General features: G+C 39.8%; 1 protein-coding gene across 3 annotated transcripts in view; it reads left to right on the plus strand.

Moving 5' to 3' along the window:
* Nucleotides 1-26,645, plus strand: part of GRID1 (glutamate ionotropic receptor delta type subunit 1) — an 814,231-nt gene that overhangs the window by 297,204 nt on the left and 490,382 nt on the right. For all 3 annotated transcript variants that reach the window (XM_034777148.1, XM_034777150.1, XM_034777149.1), the window contains exon 3: nucleotides 20,232-20,516. In XM_034777148.1, coding sequence (XP_034633039.1) covers nucleotides 20,232-20,516 — 285 coding nt within the window. The remainder of the gene's footprint in view (nucleotides 1-20,231; nucleotides 20,517-26,645) is intronic.

The following is a 26,645-nucleotide window of genomic DNA, read 5'->3' on the forward strand; positions in this document are numbered from 1 at the left end:
ATAAACTGTAAATATTTATTCATATATATTCAGTAAAAAGTTGTATAAAAATTATTATTCAGTAACAATATACTGTATACAGATGCCACTGTAGAAAGTTCTTCATGGCTCATAATGAAAAATGAAATTAACCAGGCTCTAACAGCTCTCTGAACTCTAATTACATTAATATTCCATGTTGTAAGCACAACACATTTTCTCACACACTCACTCATGTGTGGAAAAGAGATGCACATGAATGAGTAGAAACTCCTTAGATTTGGCAATGAGTTGAAGGCACATAGCATTCATGAGGTCTAGGTAGCTTAGACAGGTCATGAGCTACTTAACCACAGGACAGATGTGGGTTCTAGTCCAAAACTGTCAACATGATAGTTTTTATACTGATGCCAAAGAGATGGATGCTACTTATTTAAGGGGGAGGGGGACACTCACTTTAGGTTGCTCTCAGTTGCCGGGTGTCCTCAGTTAGCCCCCCTCCCCTTGCTTTGTATGTCTTCATCTCTCTCTCTCTCAGGCTCCATACTGCCAGCCTGTTCCCCCACTGTTACCCGCCTCCTCTTCCAGTTAGCCCTCCCCTTAGCAGGATGGGAAGTTACATCTCTCACTTTCTCAGAGAGAGGGGCTACCTCCTCTCCATAGGGCATAACAACAGTGCATTCACCTACACACACCCTAAATCATATATCCCCTTACATGGTAGAGTACCTTTTCCATATTTATAAATAGCTGGCTCTTATTTTAGAAGCCTAAATGGGTTCTGAGGTCTTGAAAATCCGGCCCCACTTGTGAACACTGAGCTGTTTCAAAATTTGGTCCAATGAGTTGAGATGTGCAGGGCTCAAAGAGGAAGATTAAAACTAAGAAACCTAAAACCTCTCTAGAAATTGTCTCAACTTTGATAAGGTATGAACTTAAAGTCTGATATCAAAGCTCTTTCAGGGCTAGAAGCAACAGCTGGACTCAAGGGGAAGGGAGGATCTCCATTCACAATGTTTATAGCTCAGTATGACCACAAGGCTTCAGACCTTAAAGGTTGACATTTTTATGGCTAGAAAAAGCTAGCACTGGCCCAGGACAAAATCTTTCCTGTTGTGAGCTTGGTGCAAGGGTAATTTTGGGGAAATTCCACATTTTGTGGGTAGGGAGAGAAGGAATCATTCCTCCTGCAAGTTGATTGTTTAAAAAAAAAAAAAAAAAAAAAAAAAAGGTGATTGTTTTAAGCTGTTGGTGGTCTTAGAAAATTAGACCAAGTTTTAAGATTATTAAGCAATCTATTTAGTCATAAGTATGTGATACATTGCACAGGCCTTGCAATATATCACCTGGCTAGCATATTTTAATAAATATATTCATAAAGGAAGAAATTGATAGATAGATAGATATATATCTAATCATAAAATGCTATAAATATATTTACAGTGCATGAACCTGCTAATTTCAGCTCATCAGGATGCCTCCCCAGCTGTACAACAGCTCTCTGGTTCTTCATATGGCTTTCACGTCATTGTTGATCAATTTGATGGGTGGAGTTGGGAACAAAAGGGCCATGAACTGGGCAGTAAGGGGTGCAATGATTTAACAGACAGCTGGTACTAAATACTTAAAGAATTAGTTTATATTTGATCTTACTGAGGCCCAATGCCTACTGAAAATAAGGCCCATCTCTCTAAGCGTTTATATCAAGGTTATCACTGTGCCATGCTCAGTCAGATTTGAACTGAGGAACTGCGTGTCAAACATCTGATTTCTATTCCTTTTAAAAACCTCATCCCATCCTGTGATGACCTTAAAACATCTTGTGTGACCAGAAGCTTTGTAAGCAGGAAACTCAGTTATGGTATCACTCCATCAGGCTGATCCATCACTTGTTGTTGGTTGTGATACAGCAGCACTACTACTTGTGGGATTGAGCAGTTTCACCTACATAGATTTCTTTACACTGGCTGTTTGCAAGGTAGCACAGAGACTTTAGGATGGCCCTGTTGATTTTTTTTTGAGCCCTGAATGGCATAGTTCTGGATCTGTTCTTCAGCTTCATCCCAGTGGGTCTCTGGACTTTAACAGCATTTTACATTTTAAGTGTGTGTTCCTCTACCATAATATGGTTGGCTCCTAGGCTATGGAACTTGCTCCTCCTGAGTAGCCCCATATTTAAGAAGCAGCTGAAAACATCAGCATTGCCTGCTCAAGATTTTATTGTAAGTCTCACAGTATTTGGTGTTTTTCCTTAAAGTCTGGAGTCGTGTGATTATGTGAGAATCTCAGTTTTTGCTTCAATAACAACAACAAAAGAAGCCCACCTGGTTTCAGATACATGCTTAAAATGTGATCCAGCTGCATCCGAAGGCTTGGAAACAAGAAAGCAAAGGAAGAAAATCCAAAATTGTATTTAAAATTTCATGATTTTTAAGCTAATCTTGTGGTTTTTGGAACCGGACATGATTTTTAAATGCTTAAGACTGGCGACACTGAATCATTATCACTTCAGAGATGTTTTCAGATATTTCTTTATTTGGCCCGGTCCTGTTTTAATGAGGACATACTGTGTGTGTGTATATATATGATTTTCACTGTATTTTAAATTGAAGTAACACAAAAAATTTATTGGCAGTCCATCAAAGACTAGCAGAAAGAACCTTAGTTTAATGTTAAGGACCTCAGCACCTCTGTCCTTCAAGCACTGAAGTGGAGTGTCAGGATATTGGATATGAAAGGGGATCATGGTTCAGAATTGATTCTAAGTTTTATGAAGTATTAGGGGCTGCAAGTGCTGCAGAAGTAGTATAGTCACGGTCCTGGGGTGTTGGGAGAAAACTGACTCAAGTGCTTCTAGAATGACCCTTTGCAGCTATCCTGGGAGCAGCGTTGTGATGCTCTGGAATGAGCTGTATCTTTTGTACTTTAAATGCAAGGCTTAATATAAGGGCAAAGGGGAACAACAGGAGAAAAATCAGGAAGGAATATCTGTTTACATTAGTATTTTATTTTATATCTTCACTTTCCAAGGTACAGTGAAGTTTGGCTAACATGCCTCCTTTGTCATTACCTCTTTGAATCCACTTAAGTTTGCTTTACAGTACCAAAGAGCTGGGTTTATCAGCTCATCTGGAGTGCCTACATTTGACTGCCATGTATTCTTGCAAATGACAGAACAGTATTCTGTTATGTTGTCCCAGAAGAGAACCTGGACCATACTGACATTATGATGCTAATACTTCTCATATGTATGTATAATAGTCCCCAAACAGGAGGTAAAGTCAAATGTCCATAATAAATGCAGGTGATGAAGCTCACATCTCTTCACAGTGTGAGAATTTGGGCAGGAATTTTTTTTTTTCCCTTTGGTCACAGTACTGAATTGTAGGTGATGGCAGCAGAGAATGTGAAAATACTTGCTTTGCATTCTGTCCCAAATTAAATGGGAAAATAGAAATTTAAACAATTACAGAACTCGCTAGGAGTGAAGTCTGAATACACTTTATGCAGAAAAGCTATATCTATCTACCTATATCTATATAGATATATCCTTTAAAAATCAGCTATAACTAATCCTGCCTTAGACCTGGTATTTAAGAAAAAAAATGAAAGTTGGTTATTTTGTACTGTCTAGTGCTTCAAAATAGTATTTCAATTACATTATGATTGATCTGCAACTCCGTAGAATAGTTCTCCATTCTAAATGATCAGAAACGCGTATCAGTGTGTTAAAACAAACTAGGAGATGTTTCTGGCAGGAAAATTTTGCTAATGGGATTATGGTTTGTTGGCACAACATTAATGCAAATATTTTTAGAGGGGTTCCTTACTGCCAAACACCATTTAGAGGCTTTAGCTACCTTTTTTATTACTACTTCAGAAACAGCAGGAAAGGTGGTGCTGCTGTAATGTTTCAAATTGCAAACTATCTATGTAGCTGAATTATTACTTTAAAACCATTTTAAATTTTGTTTTGTCAGTACATTGTCTTCACTAGATCAATTTTACAATTCTATCCCACTGCAAAACCACAATAAGAATATAAAATAGTGTTTTAGTTAGAGACATGGGTGCTTACCCCCACAGTATTCTCACTGTTCTCTGTTTTGGATATGATGAGGTGTTTCCGTTTCCCTTGCTTTGTAACATACAACATTCTTTTATTCAGGTAAAATGAATTACATTTTAATTTTATGGTGGTTTTTCACACACCCAGTTTGTTCAATGAAGATTAAGAAAATCTCTGCTGGGAGACAACCAGTGCATTGATTGACCACTTGATGGCATCGCTCTATTGTATGGGAACTGTATCCACTTCCCCAGCAAGGCTACTCTACTTCTGTGCTTTGTGTCAGAGCACTTTAAAATGTTATTCCAGAGAAATAAAGAATGACGCAAGCTATTAATATGCTTCAGTAAATGAAATGAAAGCCATAGCTGTAGCTTCATAACCTTGTTCCCTTTCTCTGGTGTATCACTTTATATTTCTTATTTACCTGTGTAAAGACCATCAGAACAACAAGCTTGATTTCTTTCCCCCTTCCCTTAATTTCTAAAGGATGGTAGCAAATGTTTTGTCAGGTTAATGTGATCATGAAGGACTTGGTTCTTCATTACGTGTTAAAACGAGGGTTTAGAGAACAAGAGCAGAGCCTCAGGTAATGTAGATTGTCATAGCTCAGTTGAAGTCAACAGAACAATGACATTTTACAGCAGATGAGGAGCTGTCCCCAAAAATGATTACCTACTTCCTGATGGCAATTTGGTGGTCAATATGAAATGAGTTGAAGGTCTCAAACCAGCTTCTAGTGGACAGGTGTTCTTACCACAACAGTTATCTCAGTAATGGCAACAGGAAGTAATGGGCATCATTGCTGACAGTCTCAGCAGAGAGGCTAACAACCTGAATAGGCATGAAAATAAAGCCAACTTCTTACCTGAGGAAGCGGTGGTTTCCGCTCAGGATTAAGGCACATTGGCAGGATACTGCAGGGAATATGAAGCTACTGCTGCTACCCGTGATTTAGCTGTTCTGCAGATAAGTTTTCATTTCCTAGAGATATCAATGCTTGCATGCACTACATTGCCTTCTCAGAAGTTTAAAAAAACATTAAAAGTACCATTGCTTTTATTCTCTTTCATTTCTTTTCTTACTGCTATTTCAAATTTTGAAATGTTTTGATGGAAAAAAGAACATGCTCTCAACAAAAAATGGTTCCATTTTTTTGACCAGCTCGACTTTTCTTTTAGAAACATTCAAGAACCTTAGCTAACAAGTGTGATTGTCTTTAGCTCAGGCAGTAGAGGCTGATGCTTTTACAGAGGTCCTAGGTTTGATTGTGGCTGCTGATGACCCAACCATAGCCTCATGTTACATAGACGGTAAAACCTCAGAATTATGAACACCTTAGGAATGGAGATTGTTCATAACTCTGAACAAAATGGTTATGGATGTTCTTTCAAAAGTTTATAACTGAACATTGACTTTAATACAGCTTTGAAACTTTACCAAAGCAGAAAAATGCTGCTTTTAACCATCTTAATTTAAATAAGCACAGAAAATTTTCTTACCTTGTCAAATCTTTTTAAAACTTTCCCTTTATTTTTTTAATAGTTTAACACTGTACTTTGTTTTGGTTTGGTTTTTTTGGTCTTTACTGCTGCTTGATTGCATGATTGCTGCTTGATTCTGGTTCCAAATTAGGTATGTGGTTGACTGGTCAGTTCGTAACTCTGAGGTTCTACTGTACTGAGAAATGATTTAAAAAGTCACAGTACCAAAGCTGATGGTCCACTGGTGATGTGTTTGAACCAGGTTCTGAGGTAGGCCCTCAGCTCCTGGGCTGGCAGAGGCTGAGTGCAACTGGAGAGAAAATATGTTTAATTGATGAGAACGAGTGCTTTGCCCTGCTCTACAGTGAACTCCTCCAAGTGACCCATCATGCGTGGCACTGATGTGTTTCAGAACAAGGTGTATCTAATCTACCTTTTCTAGAAGGACAGGTTGCATAATACAATTCCTTTGAAGGGGAGAATTTTTTGGAGAAACTGAATGCATTTTGGTGTTTGTATTATTTCTGTGTAAGGTACTGACAGACATGGTTAATTTGTTCTGCATGTATAGTATGTTTCTCAGAATCCACGCAAGATCCTTTTTCCCTTTGAAAAGCATTTGTGCTGCTGGCTTATATACATTTCTGGGATTCCTGTGTCTGTTTTTTTTTTCCTGATTGCAAGTGACTCAATATTCAGTGGGATGTTGCATTAGTCATTTGAATGCTGGACTGTTCACTCAGATGTTCTCTACAGGCCCTTCTCACAATGCATTACTATGCACAGGAAACAGATTCATGTTTTTCAGTTCATCTCTAGTAGAAGACCTGGCATTACAAGCTTTGTTACTGAACAATAGTGAGTGAGGGCAATACTATGGCAACTGTAACAAGGATGTGCTAGATTTTTCTTTTGTTCCTGAAATAAGCAATCTTGCCCAAGAACATGGGACTGAAAAATGTCAAAAGTTTGGCCCAAAAAGCATCAGGAATGACTTGATCATCATTTTAAATTTAAAGAGGATTGTAAGAAAATACCCCTTGGATTTACATGCTGTTGTGGATTGAAGGCTGGGTTGGTTAGATAAGTGTTTAGTTTTTTACAAACTGAAATGAAATGGTTGTCCAATTTGCTTTCTGGTCTTGGAATAAAGCTTGTTTCAGCTGAAAAAATGATGGATCATAGGGCGACATGCTACTGCTTCCTTGACTGACTATATAATAGGATACAACAATAAAAATAACACATGGTCACACAAACACAATCTTTTTATCACTCGTGCCAAAGTATGTAATCTATTGTCATTTTTAGTTTTTATTGACACCTGTGCTATTCTGATCAGCAAGCACCAGGCTTGTGTATTGTTTTTAGAATTGAAACAACCTTTTTCTAGTATTTAAAAAAGAATAGAGGGAGAAACTGTACATAAATGTACATAAAAGCAGAAACAAATAAAATCGTTATATTGCTAAGTAGCCAAAGTAAGAAGGATGAATATGGGCCATAAAGCCCATAGTTTGCAATGGCATTGTAATGCACGATAATGGTGTCACTTCATTATGAATTGCCTTTCTCAAGTAATAAAGCAAATTTAGGAATGAGATGAATCTTGGGTAAAAGCTGAAGACTTATGCCTGAGGTTGAGAGGAAATGTTCCATAGGAGACCATGTTGTATGAAACTTGACATGTAGTGCTAAGTTGATCAGCAAATATCTGAACAAATTTCTTCATGGCAACAATAAACTAATCCAGTGATAAATAGGAATGATATTTCTTGTAGAGAAATATTTTTGTTTTATAGAGGGTTTTTTTAATAAGGACATTAATAAGATTGTTGTATAAGCCTTTTCTTGAAATAAAAATGTTTAACTAGGGTTTATTGAGCTACATGTCAACATTAAACTGCATTTCCCTATTGTTTTCTGGAAGTTGTAGTTCTGGACCCCATACTTTCTTATGGGCCAGGCTGCCTGGCTGGACTACATCTCCTATAATGTACCTAGGGTCATTTTCTCTCATTATGTACTATGCAGAAGAAGTCAATTATGTTTTCCCCAAGCCGAAGGGGAAAAAGAGTTCAAGAGAGTTGGACATTTTTCAGAGACATTATTAAGGGCACAAGAGCAAACTATCACACTGCATAGGAAAGATAGGAAGTCTGGCAAGAGACCACCCTGGCTTAACCAGGAGATGTTCAGTGATCTGAAACTCAAAAAAGAGTCCTACAAAAAGTGGAAACTAGGTCAAATTATGAAGGATGAATATAAACAAAAACACAAGGATGTAGTGACAAAATTAGAAAGGCCAAGGCACAAAATGAGATGAAAATTAGCTGGAGACAAAGGATAATAAGAAAACATTATACAAACACATTAGAAGCATGAGGAAGACCAAGGCAAGGTAGGCCCATTACTAAATGAGGGGGGAAAGACAATAACAGAGAATGTGGAAATGGCAGAAGTGCTAAATGACTTTCGTTGGTTTTCCCAAAAAAGTTTAGTAACAATTGGACATCTAACTTAATGAATGCCAGTGAAAATGTGGTAGGCTCAGCGGCTAAAATAAGGAAAGACAAGTTAAAATTTCTTAAACAAGTTAGCTGTCTTCAAGTCACCAGGGCCTGATAAAATACATCCTAAACACTCAAGGAGCTGACTGAGGAGTTATCTGAGCCATTAGTGATTATCTTCAAAAAGTCATGGAAGGAATGGAGAGATTCCAGAGGACTGTAAAAGGGGCAAATACAGTGCCCATCCATAAAAAGGGGAATAAGGACAACCTGGGGAATTGCAGACCAGTCATCTTAACTTCAGTACCCAATCTAGAAGAAGAAAAGGTAATAAGTAACAGTCAGCATGGATTTGTCAAGAACAAATCATGTCAAACCAACATAATAGCTTTCTTTGACAGGGTAACAAGCCTTGTGGATAGCAGGGAAGTGGTAGATGTGGTATATCTTGACTTTAATAAGGCTTCTGATACTCTCTCACATGACGTTCTCATAAACTAGGGAAATACAACCTAGATGGAACTACTCTAAGGTGGGTGCATAACTGGTTGGAAAACTATTCCCAGAGAGTAGTTATCAGTGTTTCACAGTCAAGCTGGAAGGGCATATCGAATGGGGTCCTGAAGGGATCAGTTCTAGGTCCAGTTCTGTTCAATATCTTTGTCAGTGATTTAGATAATGGCATAGAGAGTACACTTGTAAAGATTTTAGATGACACCAAGCTGGGAGGGGTTGCAAGTACTTTGGAGGATAGGGTGGATTAAAATTCAATATGATCTGGACAAACTGGAGAAATGGTCTGAGTAAATAGGATGAATTTCAACAAAGACAAATGCAAAATACTCCACTTAGGAAGGAACAATCAGTTGCACACATACAAAAGGGAATTGACTGCCTAGGAAGGAGTACTGCAGAAAGAGTGCAGGGGGCCACAGTGGGTCACAAGGTAAATATGAATCAACAGTGTAACGCTGTAGCAAAAAAAAAAAGCAAACATCATTCTGGGATGTATTGGCAGGAGTGTTGTAAGCAAGACACAAGAAGTAATTCTTCTGCTCTACTCCATGCTGATTAGGCCCCCGTTTGTGTCCAGTTCCGGGAGCCACATTTCAGGAAAGATCTTGATGAAGTGGAGAAAGTCCAGAGAATAAAAACAATTAAAGGTCTAGAAAACATGACCTGTGAGGGAAAAAATGAAAAAATGGAGTTTGTTTAGTCTGTAGAATGGAAGACTGAGGGAGGGAAAAACATAACAGTTTTCAAGTACATAAAAGGTTGTTACAAGGAGGAGATGGAAAAAATGTTCTTATTAATTTCGGAGGATAGGAGAAGGAGCAATGAGCTTAAATTGGAGCATGGAGCAAGGGTGGTTTAGGTTGGACATTATGAAAAACTTCCTAACTGTCAGGATAGTTAAGCACTGGAAATAAATTGCCTAGGGAGGTTGTGGAATATCCATCATGGGAAATTTTTAAGAGCAGGTTAGATAAACACCTGTTAGGGATGGTCCAGATAATACTTAGTACTGCCTTGAGTGCAGGGGACTCAAAGTCCCTTCCAATCCTATGATTCTATGGGAGATGCAGTCCTCCCAGGGAGCCCAGTACATAGGAAAGAATAGGAACCAGAACTACAGTGCATATAAGGCAATGCACTATAGGAAAATGCAATTTATTTTTATATTAACTGATGAGATGTTACAAGTCAATTAAAAATAGTTTGATCTGAATAAAACTGAATCAATGAAATATTTCATATTAATTTTCTGAATGGAAAATTAAAAGAATTCAGCAAAATCAGTATTTTTACAATGAAAATTTCAGTTTTGTAGAAACTGCAATTTCTGTCAAATCATTCTGATAAAGTTTTTTTGGACAGCTCTAGTAATTATGTTTAAGAGTTCAAGCTTTTTCCACCATGGTGCTATGGAAGTACACAGTATTTTCCAGTGTTCTGATACTTAGTATTCTGGCATTTCAGAAATAATTGTCACTAATATAGTGTTAATGAACTAATTCATCTAATACTCCTGGATGCATATTATCAATGCCCTCTGATTTTTCTGTCTTTAAATTTTCAAAGTATTCACTTACTAACATATTAATATCTGTTTTCACAAGGTCTTCACTTCCTAATCATCTAAACTATGTTTCTTAAAGTTAAATTTTAAAAGCAATTCAGTTTCTAGCCATTTTTGAACCATCATTAATTTAATTCCCCTCCTTACTTTTAATGGGCCTCTTTTAGCTCTGTCAAGGCTGCTTCCCCACTCTGAACTTTAGGGTACAAATGTGGGGGCCTGCATGAAAACTTCTAAGCTTAACTACCAGCTTAGATCTGGTCCGCTGCCACCACTCCCAAAGTGCTAATTCCCTTCCCTGGATAGCCTTGAGAGACTCTTCACCAATTCCCTGGTGAATACAGATCCAACCCCCCTTGGAGTTTAAAACAAGGAGAAATTAACCATCCCCCCTCCTTTCTCCCACCAACTCTTGGTGGATCAAGATCCAACCCCGTTGGATCTAAAATCAAGGAAAAATCAATCAGGTTCTTAAAAAGAAGGCTTTTAATTATAAAAAAAAAAGGTAAAAATCATCTCTGTAAAATCAGGATGGAAACTAACTTTACAGGGTAATGAAACTTAAAGAGCCCAGAGGAATCCCCTCTAGCCTTAGGTTCAAAGTTACAGCAAACAGAGAAAAACACTCTAGCAAAAAGGTACGTTTACAAGTTGAGAAAACAAAGATAAAAACTAACACGCCTTGCCTGGCTGTTTACTTACAAGTTTGAAATATGAGAGACTTGTTCAGAAAGATTTAGAGAGCCTGGATTGATGTCTGGTCCCTCTCAGTCCCAAGAGCAAACAACCACCAAAACAAAGAGCACAAACAAAAGCCTTCCCCCCACCAAGATTTGAAAGTATCTTGTCTCCTTATTGGTCCTTTGGGTCAGGTGCCAGCCAGGTTACTTGAGCTTCTTAACCCTTTACAGGTAAAAGGATTTTGGAGTCTCTGGCCAGGAGGGATTTTATAGTACTGTACACAGGAGGGCTGTTACCCTTCCCTTTATAGTTATGACAAGCTCCAGTACATTTTGTTCCTTTAATATATTTATAAAAGGTGTCCTTGTCCCCTTTAGCCTCTTTTGTTAAGAATTAATTTATTCTGGTTTTGCTACGTTTATCTTTTCTCTGCAAGACTTAATTAACTGTTTTGAATTATTCTTTGGTTGCTTCCCACTTTTCTCTATCCAGATAGAATAGGTTTTTCTTTTAACCACATTGTAATTGTTTTTCTCAGAGGAATTGTAGACTGTACCTTCTTTTTAAGATGCTGTGATGGGGTGCTCAGCACATACCAGCCCTGAAAAGGTTAAGGTGGTACAAATACAGCCACCTAATTTTGTAGGCTGCAGCAGGGAGAGAGTCTGGCTTGATTTGAAAATGACTAATGCCTGCTAAAGCCCCACTGGGAGAGAAGTTGGCTAAAATATAAAGGCAGGAAGCTGGTAGCAGAAAGGGGCTGCAGTGTGGAAAGTGGTACTCATTCTCTGGGCTTAGAGAGGGAAAAGGAGGAAACCCAGGGAGAAAGAGAATCCCTGGGATCCTGGTCCTGAGAGAAGAATTTACCCAGAAGGGTGGAGAACAGAGTCTGTTGGAGGTGGAGTAGGGAGCAGTGAGGTTAGAGGTTGTACAGATCTTAGCTTCTGATTGTAGGGTCCCTGGACTGGAACCCAGAGTAGCAGGTGGGCCTAGGTTCCCCTACAAGTCAATGGGAAGCAGCATAGGGTTGTTGGAGACACTTACCAGCCACCTGGGCTGGAGGGACTTTGATACCCTAAAATGGGATGTTTGACCAGATGTGAGCTGATTCCCCAGAGACAGCCATGAGGAGGTGCCCTAGTGTGAGCGAACCCTCTTGGAGATACCCTACCCACTTTTCAGTTTTAGATTTTAATAGTGCCACCTATTACACCTTATCAACGAGCTGTCTTAATTTCTCAAATTCAGTTGATCTAAAGTCTGTTTGCCTTATGTTGCTGTTTTCTGGGAACCCATCCCTTATTAAGGCAAATTCAAGTAATTTGCCTTCTCTCATACAAAGTGTTCCTCTGTTGGTAAGACACAGAGAGGGTGTCTTCTCCTCTGGGTAGATTCCCTACTTTATGCATCATAATGTTGTCTAACGGATACTGTAATTTAGGAAATTCCTTGACTCTTTGTATGAGGCTGTATTTCTTATTCAAAAGGTGTCGGTGTGGTTTTAAATTCCCTGAGTATGATGTCCTGTGATACCACTCTTACACACTAAGTAGTAGTGAAAGAATGTTTAATTTTTGCTCTCCTTTAGAGCTAGTGGTCTATAGTAGATACCTACTGTTTCAGTTTGTTTCCTTCAGTTTATCGCTACGCAAAGAATTACACCATCATACTTTGTTTTGATCTGTTGCTTGGTGGCATACTATTTTTTTCATGTTACATTACCCCTCAATATTTATCCTTTTCTAACATTAGAATCAAGCAGAGTCTTGCAAGCATTTTTTTAAACATTGACATCATTGTCTAAAAGAAATATGAATATCTCTAAGGATGTCTCTTGGAAGATATTAAGCATTGATTGAACATACAGAGTACTGATAATTTGTGCATATACTTGACTAGATTCAGTGTAAATCAAACAATGTCATATATACAATCAACATGATGCGGACTGATCATTTAGCTCTTCACTGCTCTTAATTACTCCCCCAAAGAAAACTTTCCATCATACAAACGTGTTCATATTCTCAGTCTAATCAGATGTGGTTTTGAATAGAGTTGGGCAAAACTTTTCCAGTGAACCCTTTTTTAGTGAAAAATGGATTTGATGACAAACATTTCATGAATTCATGTCAATTTCACTTAACTGTTTCAGCTGAAAAACAAAACTTAAGAATTAAAAAAACTCAGCATGTTTGTTTTGACATTTTCAAAATGAAACATTCAGATATTCCAACTTGAAAAGACTTTATTTTAATTAAAGGACATTAACAACATAAAGGGAGCTCAAAATCAAAAGAAAGCATTTTGTTTTGGATCAGACAATATCTTGTTTGACTTGAAATTCATTTCAACTTTTTGGTTTGCCAAACATTTTTTTTTAAAAAGTAATTTTGGGTGATCTGAATCTTTTTTTTCGAGAATTGCTAATGAACCCAAGCTATCTGTTTACACAGTTCCAGTTTTGAATAGCTGATAATACATTAGTAGCAGAACAGCTGATTTTCAAGTTTGAATTTCTTTTATAAGTATTTAAGTTTATAAGCATGCCTTTCATGTTTTGAAAAAGTGTAAATATTAGTGCAATTAGCTCTGTCTAGCTCAGTTGGTAATATGAATACAGTGTAAATTACACATTTGCTTCAGAAGTTTGCATATTCAAGTCCTCACCGAAGACTTGCAGTGCTTGATGCTTTGATACATTATGGCTGGCTGCTGATGGTCAGAGATGCCTTTCGCTGACCAATAGGCGCAATTCCAAACTCCCTTATATCCATTTAACACCAGTATAATTCCATTGACTTCAGTGACAGCCTTTGATTTACACAGAATAAGTCAAGTATATGCACATTCCAATTTCAAGATGAAAATAAAGTTCCTGTCACTTTTCAAAAAGTGAATTAAATAGCTCCATTTTCCTCTGTATTCATTCTCTTTCTTAGTAAAACCAGATTAAAATATCCAAGTGTTTTTGTAAGATGCTGTTGAACGTATAAGTCAGCCCTGTTGCATTTGCCATGGTTATTAGGTAAGTTAGTAGGTTATTAGCTAGCTATTGACCTTCGACTGTGTAAATCTGCAGGCATGGATAATTCAATGAATTTAAGGGATTCAGTCTACATAGATTTCAGTCCTCCCGTCCCACCCCCAACACACACACAGATATTGCTGTATGCTTTGGAATCTGTTTTTTCATTTAATAAACGCCAAATTTCTTAGTCCTTCTGGTTTATGAAGATAACCTTCATGAAGCATAAGTCTTTAGCCTGAGTAACTGAAACAATAGCACCAAAGCAAGTGTGAACTCCCTCCCGCCCCACCCTGCCACAGGCTGATCTCAATGGGCTGCTAGATTTGAAGCCTAATTCCAAACACTTTAAATGCAACTTTGTTAATCATTTCTTTGCAGAGTGTTGCGCTAGAAGTATTGGGTATATGAAGTGTGGTGGATGTATGCACACTTGCCAGATTTGAAATAACTTTCTTAGCAACGTGGCAGTGAGTTCTCAACATTCAAATAGACAAATATTATAAAATGCAATTGATTTGTATAGCGTCTCTCTCATAAGCCATATTGCAGATAGCAGTAAAGGGAAAGATACTCACAAATTCAAGTGAAAAGGAAAGATTTAACCTTAAAAAGGGGAAGGTGATTCGGTATCCCAGAAGGAATCGGGGAAAGAATCCAAGATAGATTTGGCAACATAAATAGAAGTGAGATCCAACTACTTAAGAACAGAGCAGAGGAGTAGAGAGGAGGTCAAGATTGGAGAGGCAGAGTGAATTATAGTACTTGGATATATTGTTTAGGCTGGCAATGTAGTGGGAGCTAGTTTATTGAAAATTATGGCAGCACAAGAGCAATTTTTCAATCATATTCTGAAATGAATTGGAAACCAGTAGACGGGAGACTGGAAGTTTGTGATATGCCTCTGTTTTCTGGAGCAAGATATTAGTCTGCCTTCAGTACATAAACTCCCTGAAGTTTAGAGAGTTAAGGATTTAGTTAGAGATGGGCCTGAGCCAAACTCCAGAATCCAAACATCTCTGAGCTTCGGGGGAAATTAGTTCCAAATTCAAACTTTACAGCTTGTACTTGTCTTTAGAAATAAAATGGCAATCCAGAAAGGAATAGCAGTAGTGATGAAATGAATAGTAAATAGATGTTAGGGTCAAGATAAAGACTAATTCTTACATTATTCCATAAATAATCATAAGCCTCAGCAGATCCACTGACAGGGAAATGTGATAGGAAAATGTATGTGTAATATAATGACTGCAAAATATCAGGACTTTCAAGCTAACATATAGTCTGAAGGAGTGTGATTGTGGAGTTGGAGATGTAGGTCAATGAAGTAGTAAAAAGTTGTAGTATACTGTAGCCAGGACCAAACAGTCAAAATAGACAGATCAGGAAGAGTTAAAGGTGACAGAAAGTGATGGCATCCAAGGTAGAAGCCAGAAATGAAATGTCCTAGACAGAGAAGATGGATGGAGAACATGGCCAATGATAGAGCCTTGAGGTATTCAGTAATGGAGAAGGTGTTAGAAAGATGAAAATCCTCCTTCAGAAATAAAAAGGAGAGCTTATGAAAGCAGAATTCAAAAGAGAGTGTAGGAGATGCTTCTTGCTCAAGGCATATGAAGACTACAGAGAGATCAATAGTTCTGAAAGCCTCATTAACAGTAAGTAGGAGGATGACAGATCTGTGATCAGAGGCAAAAGTAGGCCAATAAGAATCTAGAAAAAAAGATTTCACTTAGATCTATTGTATACATTATTGTCCTTTAGAAGTGATGGCAATAGTGGGTTCATGTTGCCATCACCTAATAAACTGCGGGAGTCCTGCCCAGTGGTTTGTGGGATGTGAGATCGTCTGTAAAACATGGACCATCAGTGATGAAGGCAATACAGTTAAATTAATACATCTTACTGTTTGTTAATCAGTGAAACCCTGAGGGCAGGTCATTCAAAATATTCTGTTTTTCAGCTGTGGATTTCAAGATTTTAAAGGCATTGCTTGATGAAACCTCACAATATCCCTAAAAAGAACAGGAGTACTACTCTGAAACACAATATCCCTGTGAGGTAGGCAGATGCTATTGTACCAGTCTTAGATGAAGCAGTGAGAGGTACTGGAGTCTAAGGGTTAGAGAAGAGGAATGAGGGTCAGGAGTCCTGGATTCTCTTCTCCCCAATACTAGTGAGTCATTGTGTGATCATGAGCAATTTCCTTAAAATTACATCTTCTTGTTTTCCATTTTACAGATAAGCAAACTATCACCCTTTGTGTAAAGCACATTGACATCTTCAAATGAAAAGCACCAATCATGTGCAAAGCATTTTTAGTATTTTATATATGGGTGAGGTACAGAGAGTTTGTGATTTACTCAAGGTCATATAATGATGTAGCAACTGAACTCTGTGCAAACCAGGATCCATGAGTCCCAATCATGCTCTTACCAGTTGATAGCACTCCCTGCCAATGATAGCACTCCCTGCCAAAAAAATGGAATAGAAAATTAACAAATCTCTTCTCATATCACAGCAACAGCTGGGAAGCAGAGGGGAGAGGGGGATCCTGACAAATGTCCCCAAAGTTGCTTTCAGATTTCTTATTATTCTTGGTCATTACTTTGCTTTAAACCACTGTAAGGATGCCTCATGAATGACAGAGGTATTAAGTAAAACCGAACTGGATTCTGTGTTATAACTTCAGAGTTATTATCTGATGCATACAGACGGATGGCGATGCATTTGTTCTTAATATTTGAAATCCTAACAGGATTGTCAGTGTTGTGAAGTTGGTTGAACTCTTTGGACTCTACCATATTGTAATTTATACAGTAGAGGCTTTCCATTTAAAAAAATCAACTGCTTTGTTTCATGTTACACAAACTTTGTAATAAGAAGGACGTGACTAATACAATGTGAAATCAAATTGCTTAGAGTTCTCCCCCATTTTTGTATTGCTCTGATTATACTATTTCAGACTGTAAATGTGGAATATAATGAAATTACAAATGTTTTAGCACTTGTGAAAGCAACTAGATTAACAGCCTTCTATACTGAATTCTTCTACTTAGCCAGTCAACATGCAGCAGGTCAAAATCCCCCAACTACACACTGCATTATCCACGTGTTCAGGGTATCCTGAGAGATCAGAGGGCCCTTTTTCGACAATCCACTGAATCACTGTACTCTTAGCTGCCAACAAGGGAGCAGTTAGCAGTTAATGCCAACTACTGTATGAGGTTAGCAGTTAATGCCAACTACTGCTAATAATGGGAAAATTATTTTCCCATTATTAGCAGCTATTCTGACCTTAAAGTTTGGGTCTGAGCTATACTGAGGACGCCTTCTCATTTCACTTAGATCACCAAGCAACAGTGAAATGGTAAGAATTTCCTGTTGCTTCTGACATAGGTCAAATTTTCCACAGTTGATTGCTTCTATAACTCATTACCTATCTCTGAGCCATGATGTGTCCCACAATGCACACTATTAGGAAAAGGTTTTGCTTTTCTTCTGGCTACTTTTACAAGTAGAATTGTAGATCCAGGCATGTTGTTCTCACCTTAGATGACGCCAAAGCTCACCGGTTGGTGATCCCTCCAGGAGTTTATCTCAGCTGGGCTATTCTCTTTCCTCTGTCCCCACTTATTTCTTCCCTATTCCGTCCCCTACTGTGACTAATTAAATTACCTATATGACATGTTCCACTTTCTCTGGCAACTGGCCTGGGAAATCAAATCTGTTACCAAACCTAGGTCTCCTATTTGGCAATGCAATGCTTCTCTGCTGCTGAATCAGGTCAGCTCCCAGAGGGAAAAAAACCCAACAATTTTATATAATTATAATTAACACAGAGTAAATTTAGATAATGCAGATGACACATTTATTGTAAGGACCATCAAGGGAATGGTTTTAAAAGCACTTCACCTTTTCACTGTTTGATTAGTTTACTTGCTGAGCATTCCACGTACATCCGATGTCAAAGTGAAATCACTGTGTGTTCTGTGCTTTTTAAAAAAGACCTCTATGGAATAGTTAACTGGTTGTGTCAAAAATATGTATGGTATGTAATTACCAGTGACCTGTACAGGTCCTCTGCTTCTGAGAATTGAGGGAGGCCAAATGGCTGGATCTGGCATATTGGAGTGTTTTCAATGGATCCCTAATTTCTTTTCCTTCGCTTTTTCCAACTCTTCGGACTTTGATTCCATACAAGACCAAAGTGGTCACACAGAACTAGCACAAGAGTCCTGTTTTTGTTGTATGATCAGAGCAGAAATTTTTGGAAACATACTGAGTATGTGTGGGCTTCAAAATACAGAACTTTTTTGGGAGAGGGACGGGCATAGGAGGATATGAGGGAGAGGAGGAGAGTGTCTTTATAATGGACTCTGTTCTAGATTTAAACTCTGGAACTTCTTGTTCAAAATCCAGATCTGATTTTTGTGGCTACTTTCCTCCTGCTTGAATAATGAATATTACAGATTAGAAGTTGTAGTGTATGCAGTTGTTTGAGTGTTGTACTACACCTCTACCCCGATATAACGCTGTCCTCGGGAGCCAAAAAATCTTACCACGTTATAGGTGAAACCGCGTTATATTGAACTTGCTTTGATCTGCCAGAGTGCGCAGCCCCGCCCCCCCGGAGCACTGCTTTACTACGTTATATCCGAATTCGTGTTATATCGGGGTACAGGTGTATTTGTACTGCACCTCTCCATTCCTAGGGGCCTCCTTTCTGCAGAATGGGGATTGAATGAGGGCCTCCAGAGCTAAAAGCACGAGTCTACACTCGGACTCAAGAGCTGATAGCTGTAATTACCACACTTCTTATGTGGATCAGGTTCAGTGTGGACGCGCCATGAATTGACCAATAGGTTGAATATTTCCTGTGGACAAAGGAAGCTCATCAGTACTTTAGATCCTGGATGACTCCCCATTTACGTGACCGGTACTATCTTATAGAGGAAGGTGATGGTGCAATGATTAGGGCACTAACCGAGGATATGAGATATGGCTCAGTTCCTTGCTCTGCCACAGGCTTCTTGTGGGACAAATCACTGACTCCATGCCTCAGTTCTCCAGCTGTCAAATGGAAAGAATGGTACTTCCTTACCTCAAAGGACTGTTGTGAGGATAAATGCATTAAAGAGTGTGTGATGCTCAGATGCTACAGTAATGGGGGCTATATAATTACCTGGGACTGGTGCTACGGATTGTACTAGGGACCTTTAGAGCTGAAAGCATGGCTCTTTATGTGCTTTAGCCTGGGGGGTAGGTGGAGGTATAACAGATTCTTCTGTAAACTGGGCATGGGGTGGGGGTGGGATTGCATAACACACAGACTGGTAGGCTACAGCGACACTGCTCTGTCATGGAAACTTTACTGTGATCCTTTCTTGTTCTTTCCCATAATCTAAAATAAAAGTAACTTAGACTGAAAGTACATGGTTGTTCTTTGTGTATGGAAAAATATAACAGATGTGTTAGTTGCACTTTTAAACAAAATAATAGTTTGCTAAATTGGAGATCCAAGGGCTAGGTTTTACAGCTAACACCGTATGTAGTTAGAATTTGTGTGACACTCCGTTTTCAGTAGCAGATGGTTTCAAATTTGCTTTTAAATTGCAGCTACTCTTCCAGGTTTTTTAAAGACAACTTTACAGTGTTAATAAATGCTTAGTCATTCATGCTTTTCCCTTCATTCTAAAACATACTTTGAGAGTCTTCTTGGTTAAAAAGATGCACTTTTTTGTGTAAATTTAAAAATCCTTCAGAGCTTTGTATAAACCAAATGCTTGAGACTGAAATCTCTCTTTAGGGCCCCAACATTTTGATCTCTGCAATACACATCAGATGAAGGATGGTTTTGTGGCTAAGACACTAGATTGGGACTCAGCAGATCTGAGTTCACTTCCTGTCTCAGTCACAGACTTCCTGTATGACCTGAGGCAAGTTGTTTAATCTTTGCCTCCATTTCCCATCTGAAAAATGGAGACATTGTCTCCCCCCACTTCCCCTTGGTCTGTTTTCCCAACTTAGATTGTAAGAGGGTGACCAGATAGCAAGTATGAAAAATCGGGACACTTTTATACCATCGGGGTGGTGGTATAGTTGCGTATATAAGACAAAACCCCTAATATCTGGACTGTCCTGGTAATATCCAGATGTCTGGTCACCCTAGATTGTAAGCTCTTTGGTGCAGGAACTGCCTCTGACTGTGTATGTACAGTGCCTAGCTCAATGGGGTCTTGCTCTCAGTTGGAGCAATGTGGCATAACTGTAGTATAACTAACCACAGCATGTCCAGCTCTTCAGGGCAGAAATTGTATCTACCTCGTTGTCTGTAGTGCCTAGCTAGACCAAAGAAATTTTGAACTTGCTCTAAACCTGTTTTCTCCTTTGTTTTCCTCAGCCTGTGACCTGATGACCCTGGGAATCTTAGCCTTAGTGACATCCACTGGTTGTGCCTCAGCCAATGCCCTGCAGTCCCTGACGGATGCCATGCACATCCCACATCTCTTTGTACAGCGCAACTCAGGAGGCTCCCCGCGCACTGCTTGCCACCTAAATCCTAGTCTTGAGGAGGAAGAATACACATTAGCAGCCAGACCGCCTGTCCGCCTCAATGACGTTATGCTGAAACTCGTCACCGAACTTCGATGGCAAAAATTCATAGTATTTTATGACAGTGATTATGGTGAGTGCAATGCATCATTTCAGACACACCACGACATCTCTCTTGTGTTTAGCTAGAAAAGGCGGTGCAGACATACAGTTTTGGGAAACAGTTGTTTGGGCTTGTTGCAGGTTATGAGGAAAATGTTTTGAATGGACATAGATCTGTAGTTTTGAGTGAAAGAATGTTGTGAAAACTAATTCTCAGACAGGCAGCAAAGTCGCTTAGTAACACCCTATCAAGACAGCTGAAGTTTGAATCATCTTACAGGTTTTCAGTAAAATATTAATAAGCTGTTGACATTGATTGGCAGTGTTCATATGGGTATACAATGGAGTACAAGAAGAACTCTACATCAATCCTTTGTAATACGCTTCCTGTCAAAGCTGAGCACAGTTCTCTTTAAAAATTAATTTTCAAAATTTCTATTACTAACTTCTCTATATGGTTCCCCCCACAATTCTGTTTGGAGCATGTATCACAGTGGTACATTTCATGACATTTATAGTAAAGGTTAGAGTTAGCATTTCCCCCGTGTCTGATATGAGTTATATATCTGTCAGCAAAATTTTACTCTGGGCTGAAACTTGGGAAACAGAAATCTTAGCTTGAGCGAATTAGGTATTCCAAAGTCAAAATAAATTAATCTACGTGTTGCTGAACTCTCACATTGCAAAGATAAAAATCTAAGTTTATTATTTTTGCATTCCAGTGATGAAACTATGGCTCCATTTTTTTAAACTGATACTGTATTCACTGCCATCAGCTTGGGATCTGGTCTCTTGAATAGAGAACAGCAGACTTGTTCTGCCTGATTTCAACCCCCTGCAAGCATTTTTGTTTGAAGTTTGACTTGCACATTTTTGGTTTTGTGCCTTAATATGGAGAGAGGGTGGCGGGAGTGGGGAGGAGGGATGGGAAATAATGAGCGGGAAAGAGAAATTTTGTAGTGGTAAACTGTATTAGAAGTATATGGTATAGACTGTATAGTGTGTCCACTTACACCAGCAGAGCTTTCTTGTTCTAGTCCCACTACACAGCACAAGCTTCTTTTTAGCTAGCTGGGGAAAACACAGCTTTTTATTTAATTTAAAAGGAATCACTCTTGGTAAAAATAAAAATGGTTTTAAATTTAGATTTATGTTTTAAAAGGGTTTCTGAGCTCAGGCTAGTTTTGCAAATCTGGGGAACTGCCCCCAGAAACCATTTGTGAGGAAGGTTCACCCATTTCTGAAGGAACAGAATGTGGCCGTTGCTGCTGATTTTGTTCAGAAATTCAATCTAGAGCTCCAAAGCAATATCAGTTCTGTAGAAATGTCTTAGGGGTGGATTCAATATACAGATTTACGTTATACTTCTGAACTTAGATGATCTGTGCCATTCCCCCTCCTCAAGCCCTGTGGCAGCTCCCCCCCGTGCCCTGACGCGCCCCCTTCCCCCGCAGCAGCTCCCCCCCCCCCTTGGCCCAGGGAGCCATGTGGCAGCTCCCCAACCCAGCTCACCTCTGTTCCGCCCCCTCCCTGAGCCCTGCGGCAGCTCCCCACCCTCTCTCTGCCCTGACGCACTTCCCCTGTGGCAGCTCCCCCCCCCCCCACCCTGAGGCGCCTCCCCCGTGGCAGCTCCCACTCCCCGCCCGGGGAGCTGTGCGGTAGCTCCCTATCCCAATTCACCTCTGCTCTGACTCCTCCCCGAGCACGCCGTCGCTGCTCCACTTCTCCCGCCTCCCAGGCTTGCGGCGCCAATCAGCTGTTTGGCGCCACAAACCTGGGAGGGAGAGCAGCAGAGTGGGGCGGCGTGCTCAGGGGAGGAGGCGGAGCAGAGGTGAGCTGGGGCGGGGAGTTCCCCTGCGTGCCGCCCCCCCTTACTTGCTGCAGGTGGCCCTCCCAACGCCCCCCTACCCCAGCTCCAGCTCCTTCCGCCTAAATGCTGACGATGACCAGGGCGGCTGAAGATCCGGCTGATGTGGTCGCTGCTGAAGAAAATGCCGTCCCCCAAATGCTAGTGCCCTAGGTGACCGCCTAGGTCGCCTAATAGGTTGCACTGGCCCTGACCTCCACAAGTATAGGGAGCCACATCTCTGCGGCATCTTCAGTGCAGTGAACAGCATCCCATGAGCTGCTATAAACTGCACTAGCTGGCTTTGGTTCCCATATGTTAGCTGAGGATTGGGCTTTGCTTTCTATCTCTTCTCTGTACACTCTTGGTTGGCCCTGTCATGCTCCCTGCACAGGGGGTGGAGGGAAAGGAAGAGCCAGTTCCAGGCCTGCTTGACACTCCTTTATGCTGGAGGCATACTCAGCTGGGGAGTTATGACAGGTTTCCATTGCCTTCTCTCTGCAGAAAAAAATGAAACCGAGCACACCAGAAAATCTGGTATAGGAGTTTTTTTTTTTTTTTTTTTTTTTTTTTTTTAAGATACCAGTAGGTATTTGCTGGGAAAGGGAGGTGGGAGAGAGTCTGTGGACATGTAGTTGCTAACTTAGTTGGCAGGAAATTACATGAAGAAACTAAAGACTGACTACCACACACCTAATATTGGCTCCTCTGCCATCTGCTTAGTTTCTCACCAGACCTGTGCTTTTGCACTTCCAGCTGACTGACTTCCCAGCTCAGCATTCCTAATTTGACTTCTGAGTCAGGGACTGACCGTGAGGATGCAGGTCACTTGGAGAACATGTCCTTATGATCAAGGAGGGCTTACAAGCACTAGGCATTTGTGATTGATTCCAGTAAACAGTCCTCATCTATGCAGCTTTTGGAAATCATAACTTTTCCCTGAATTAACATTTTCACTTATCCATCTGTAAAACCAACTAGACTCTGCATGTCATCCTTCTAGAAACAGTCAGATTTTCTAAAGACAAAATAATGTTGTCAAGGAATCTGCATAATTAAGAAAACAAAACCTGTGTTTATAACCTCATGGAGAACTTAAAGCTGAAGTCTGTTTACATATTGATTGTCTTCCCCATCACACACTCTTTGCATTGATCTTAAACAAAAATAGTCTAATGTAAAATTGACATGGCAAATATGTACACCAGGGAAGTCAAATGTTTGCCCTTACCTCAACAGGACTCTCTTACAGAGCTGTGGCTAGGATGAAACATGGCTTGTTTGACATTTTTGGCACAAACTTTAGAGAGAGAAACTTCTATGCACAAACTTTGCAGAGTGCAAGATGTTCCTTTCTGGTAGAATGCCCTAAAATCATATTTTTAAACTTGACATGAAATGGAAAGATAGGAGTGAACCTAGCAACTAGAGAGAAAAATTGCTAAATAAAAAAGGCAAAAGCCTGGTTCAATCTGTGATATTTAGGCTGTGTTGAAACTGGAACTTTTAAATGTTGCCATTTTTGTGGGGAAGAAATGAGTAATAGCCTTTTTTAATGTAGTGAAGGGACCTTTCAAAGACCTCCATCTTGAAGGTTGAGACATAAAACCTTTTCTCAATGATACAGTATTCTCCTACTGGGTCATACTGATGAAGGAAAGATCAATTGGCATGTCTCCATATAGCTTTTGTACATTTGTGGAAGGAACATGGGGGTTTTATGTTTTCTCCATAGATAATGTATTTTATGACTCTGCTAACCCTCACTTTTAACAGTACTTTTCTCATGCATAAGAAGTGTGTCATTTTAGGAGAGGCACTGAGAACTAGAAAGCTGCATTTCCTGCAGCCACGTGTGCATAAAAGAAGAAAAGAGGAGCAAACAGAGTAGAATGTACTCTTGAATGTGCACATGCTACTCCTCATTGATACCAGTGGGAATTGTGCCTGCAGAGTTAGGTTTGGAAATTGGTGCACTGTGTTTACGATAGCTTAATAAGAAAACTAAACTAAGTCTCTTCACTTCTGAAGTGTGGCCAGGGCCGGCTCTAACTTTTTTGCCGCCCCAAGCAAAAAAAGCCCCCAAAAACCTGCTCCGCCGTAACAACCCTCCCCCAGTGCTGCTCCGCCGAACCAAAACCAACCCCCCCCGAGCGCCGCCCCGCCGAACCAAAAACAAAGAAACAAAAAAAAAAAACCAGCGCCACNCCCGAGCGCCGCCCCGCCGAACCAAAAACAAAGAAACAAAAAAAAAACCCAGCGCCGCCCCACCAAACCAAAAACAAAGAAACAAAAAAAAAAAACAGTGCCACCCCGCCAAACCAAAACAACCCCCCCGAGCACTGCGACGCCGAACCAAAAACAACCAAAAAACCCCCCTGAGCACCGCCCTGCCGAAACAAAACAAACAAAAAATACCCCCAAGGGCCGCCCTGCCGAAACAAAACAAACAAGCAAAAAAAAAACCTGAGCGCCACCCCAAGATTGGCCACCCCTTACAAGGTGCCGCCCCAAGCACGTGCTGGTGCCTGAAGCCGGACTTGAGTGTGGCTGAGCAGTCTGAGCATAGGCATGGAAGTGAGACAGTGTAAATTCTATCCTAGCTCTGCCACTTACCTGCTCAGTTCTCTCAGGAAGGCCATTCAATCTCTGTATGCTTTAGTTTACCTGTCTGTAAAATGGGTTTTAAAAAAAACAAAATTCTTCCTCACCGGGAGGTTGAGACTTAACTAGTATTTGAAATTCAGTTTGATGCCCTCAGGGGAAAGGCACTGTAGAATTATAAAGTATTAATTGGCAATAATGTAATTATAACCAGATGCATTTACCCAAGAAACCATGGTCATATTAAGCGGACACATTTTTAGGATGATTTTTAGAAGACCAAGATTAATGACCATAATTGGCTTTAATTTACAAAAAAATGGTGTCTGCATTAAGCATGTTAGTGGTTCTACTACTGTGGTCTGTGGAGTTGTTGCCATCTTAATGGAAAAATTTGCAGTAGGAATAAAAGGCAATTGTGGCATGTTGGAACGCTCCAGTTTCATAGGTCAGCGTGTTCGGATTGTATTCTGGGCTGCTTTGTATGCCAGCAAGAAATTTTCTAGCAAGTGTATTTTGTTTGCTTTTTGTTTCTTGGGTTTTACTGGTGTAGATTCATCAATGATCAAATTGTCTGATACCAAAGTTGGCGGGGTAGCGAGCACAGAGGAGAACCTAACCAAACTGTGAGATGACCTCAAGGGGTTCGAGCTGTGGGGATTCATGCAATAAGGGGAGATTTGGCACTAATCAATGTGAAGTGCTGCTGTTAGCAAGAGCAGATAAACAGTGCTATAACTGCCATAGAAAAGTATTGTCACTGGGTGGGAAAGTGGCAGCCAGTGGAGTGTTTTCCTAAATATAGAGTGCAGGGTTGGGTCTACATGCTGCACTGCCAGTACACCACTGATTGACCAAACAGCACCTTTAATATATACTGAATATAACTGATAAGAATCTGCTTGGCTGTGAGGAATATAAAGTCATTCTGTTTCCCAAGAGATGATGAGTAATAGTCGTGTTTTTAGGTTAGTCTTATGATTGGAAAACATTTCTCTCTTGTGCTGTGGTTTCATCTTAAGATCTCTACATTTCCATACACAAACACATTCAAGCAAAACAATTACTCATTTAGGGCTCGAAATTGCCACTGTGCCGGCACTACTCATGCAAAAGGGTGCTGCAGTACTTGGCTCTTAATTCTGTGTGCCAAAAAAGTGACTAATACAGCAGACTGGAAAATGGCAATTATTTTCTATGAACATTTTCAAAAGAAATGTGTATGTGCACACATACATTTTTCTAAAACTTTCATGAACCAAAAATTGTGTGTGGGGGTATGTTTTGGAAGGAGGCAGAGAGAGTTTTCTGAAAAAATGGGAGAAATTTTTGGAAAATAAAAAAAAACCCCTTTTTTGTTTTTGAAAAAAAAATTGGACAAATATTAACTTTTTTTCATAAGAAAAATTCAGCCAACCCTAGCAACTATGTGCCAACTTCCCTCTATGAAAATTATTCCTCCATAAGGGATTGGAAACTAATTGACTTTCCATTTACTAAGTGCCTTTGGGATTCTTTTGGGGTGGGTCAGATTTACCTCCCTCAGGAAAGAGGAATGTAATTTTCAACCCTTAGTTCCAGCTCTAGGGGATCCATTGTAGCTCAGAGCCTGCTGCCATTGGCTTTAAGGACTGCCGCTGTCCCACTATGTAAGTAGAGTTAGAAGAAACCATTGCAGACTCTGAATCTTACAATTGTGTTAGTTTCCCC

Source organism: Trachemys scripta, chromosome 7 (assembly GCF_013100865.1).
Source record: "Trachemys scripta elegans isolate TJP31775 chromosome 7, CAS_Tse_1.0, whole genome shotgun sequence".
NCBI lineage: Eukaryota > Metazoa > Chordata > Testudines > Emydidae > Trachemys > Trachemys scripta.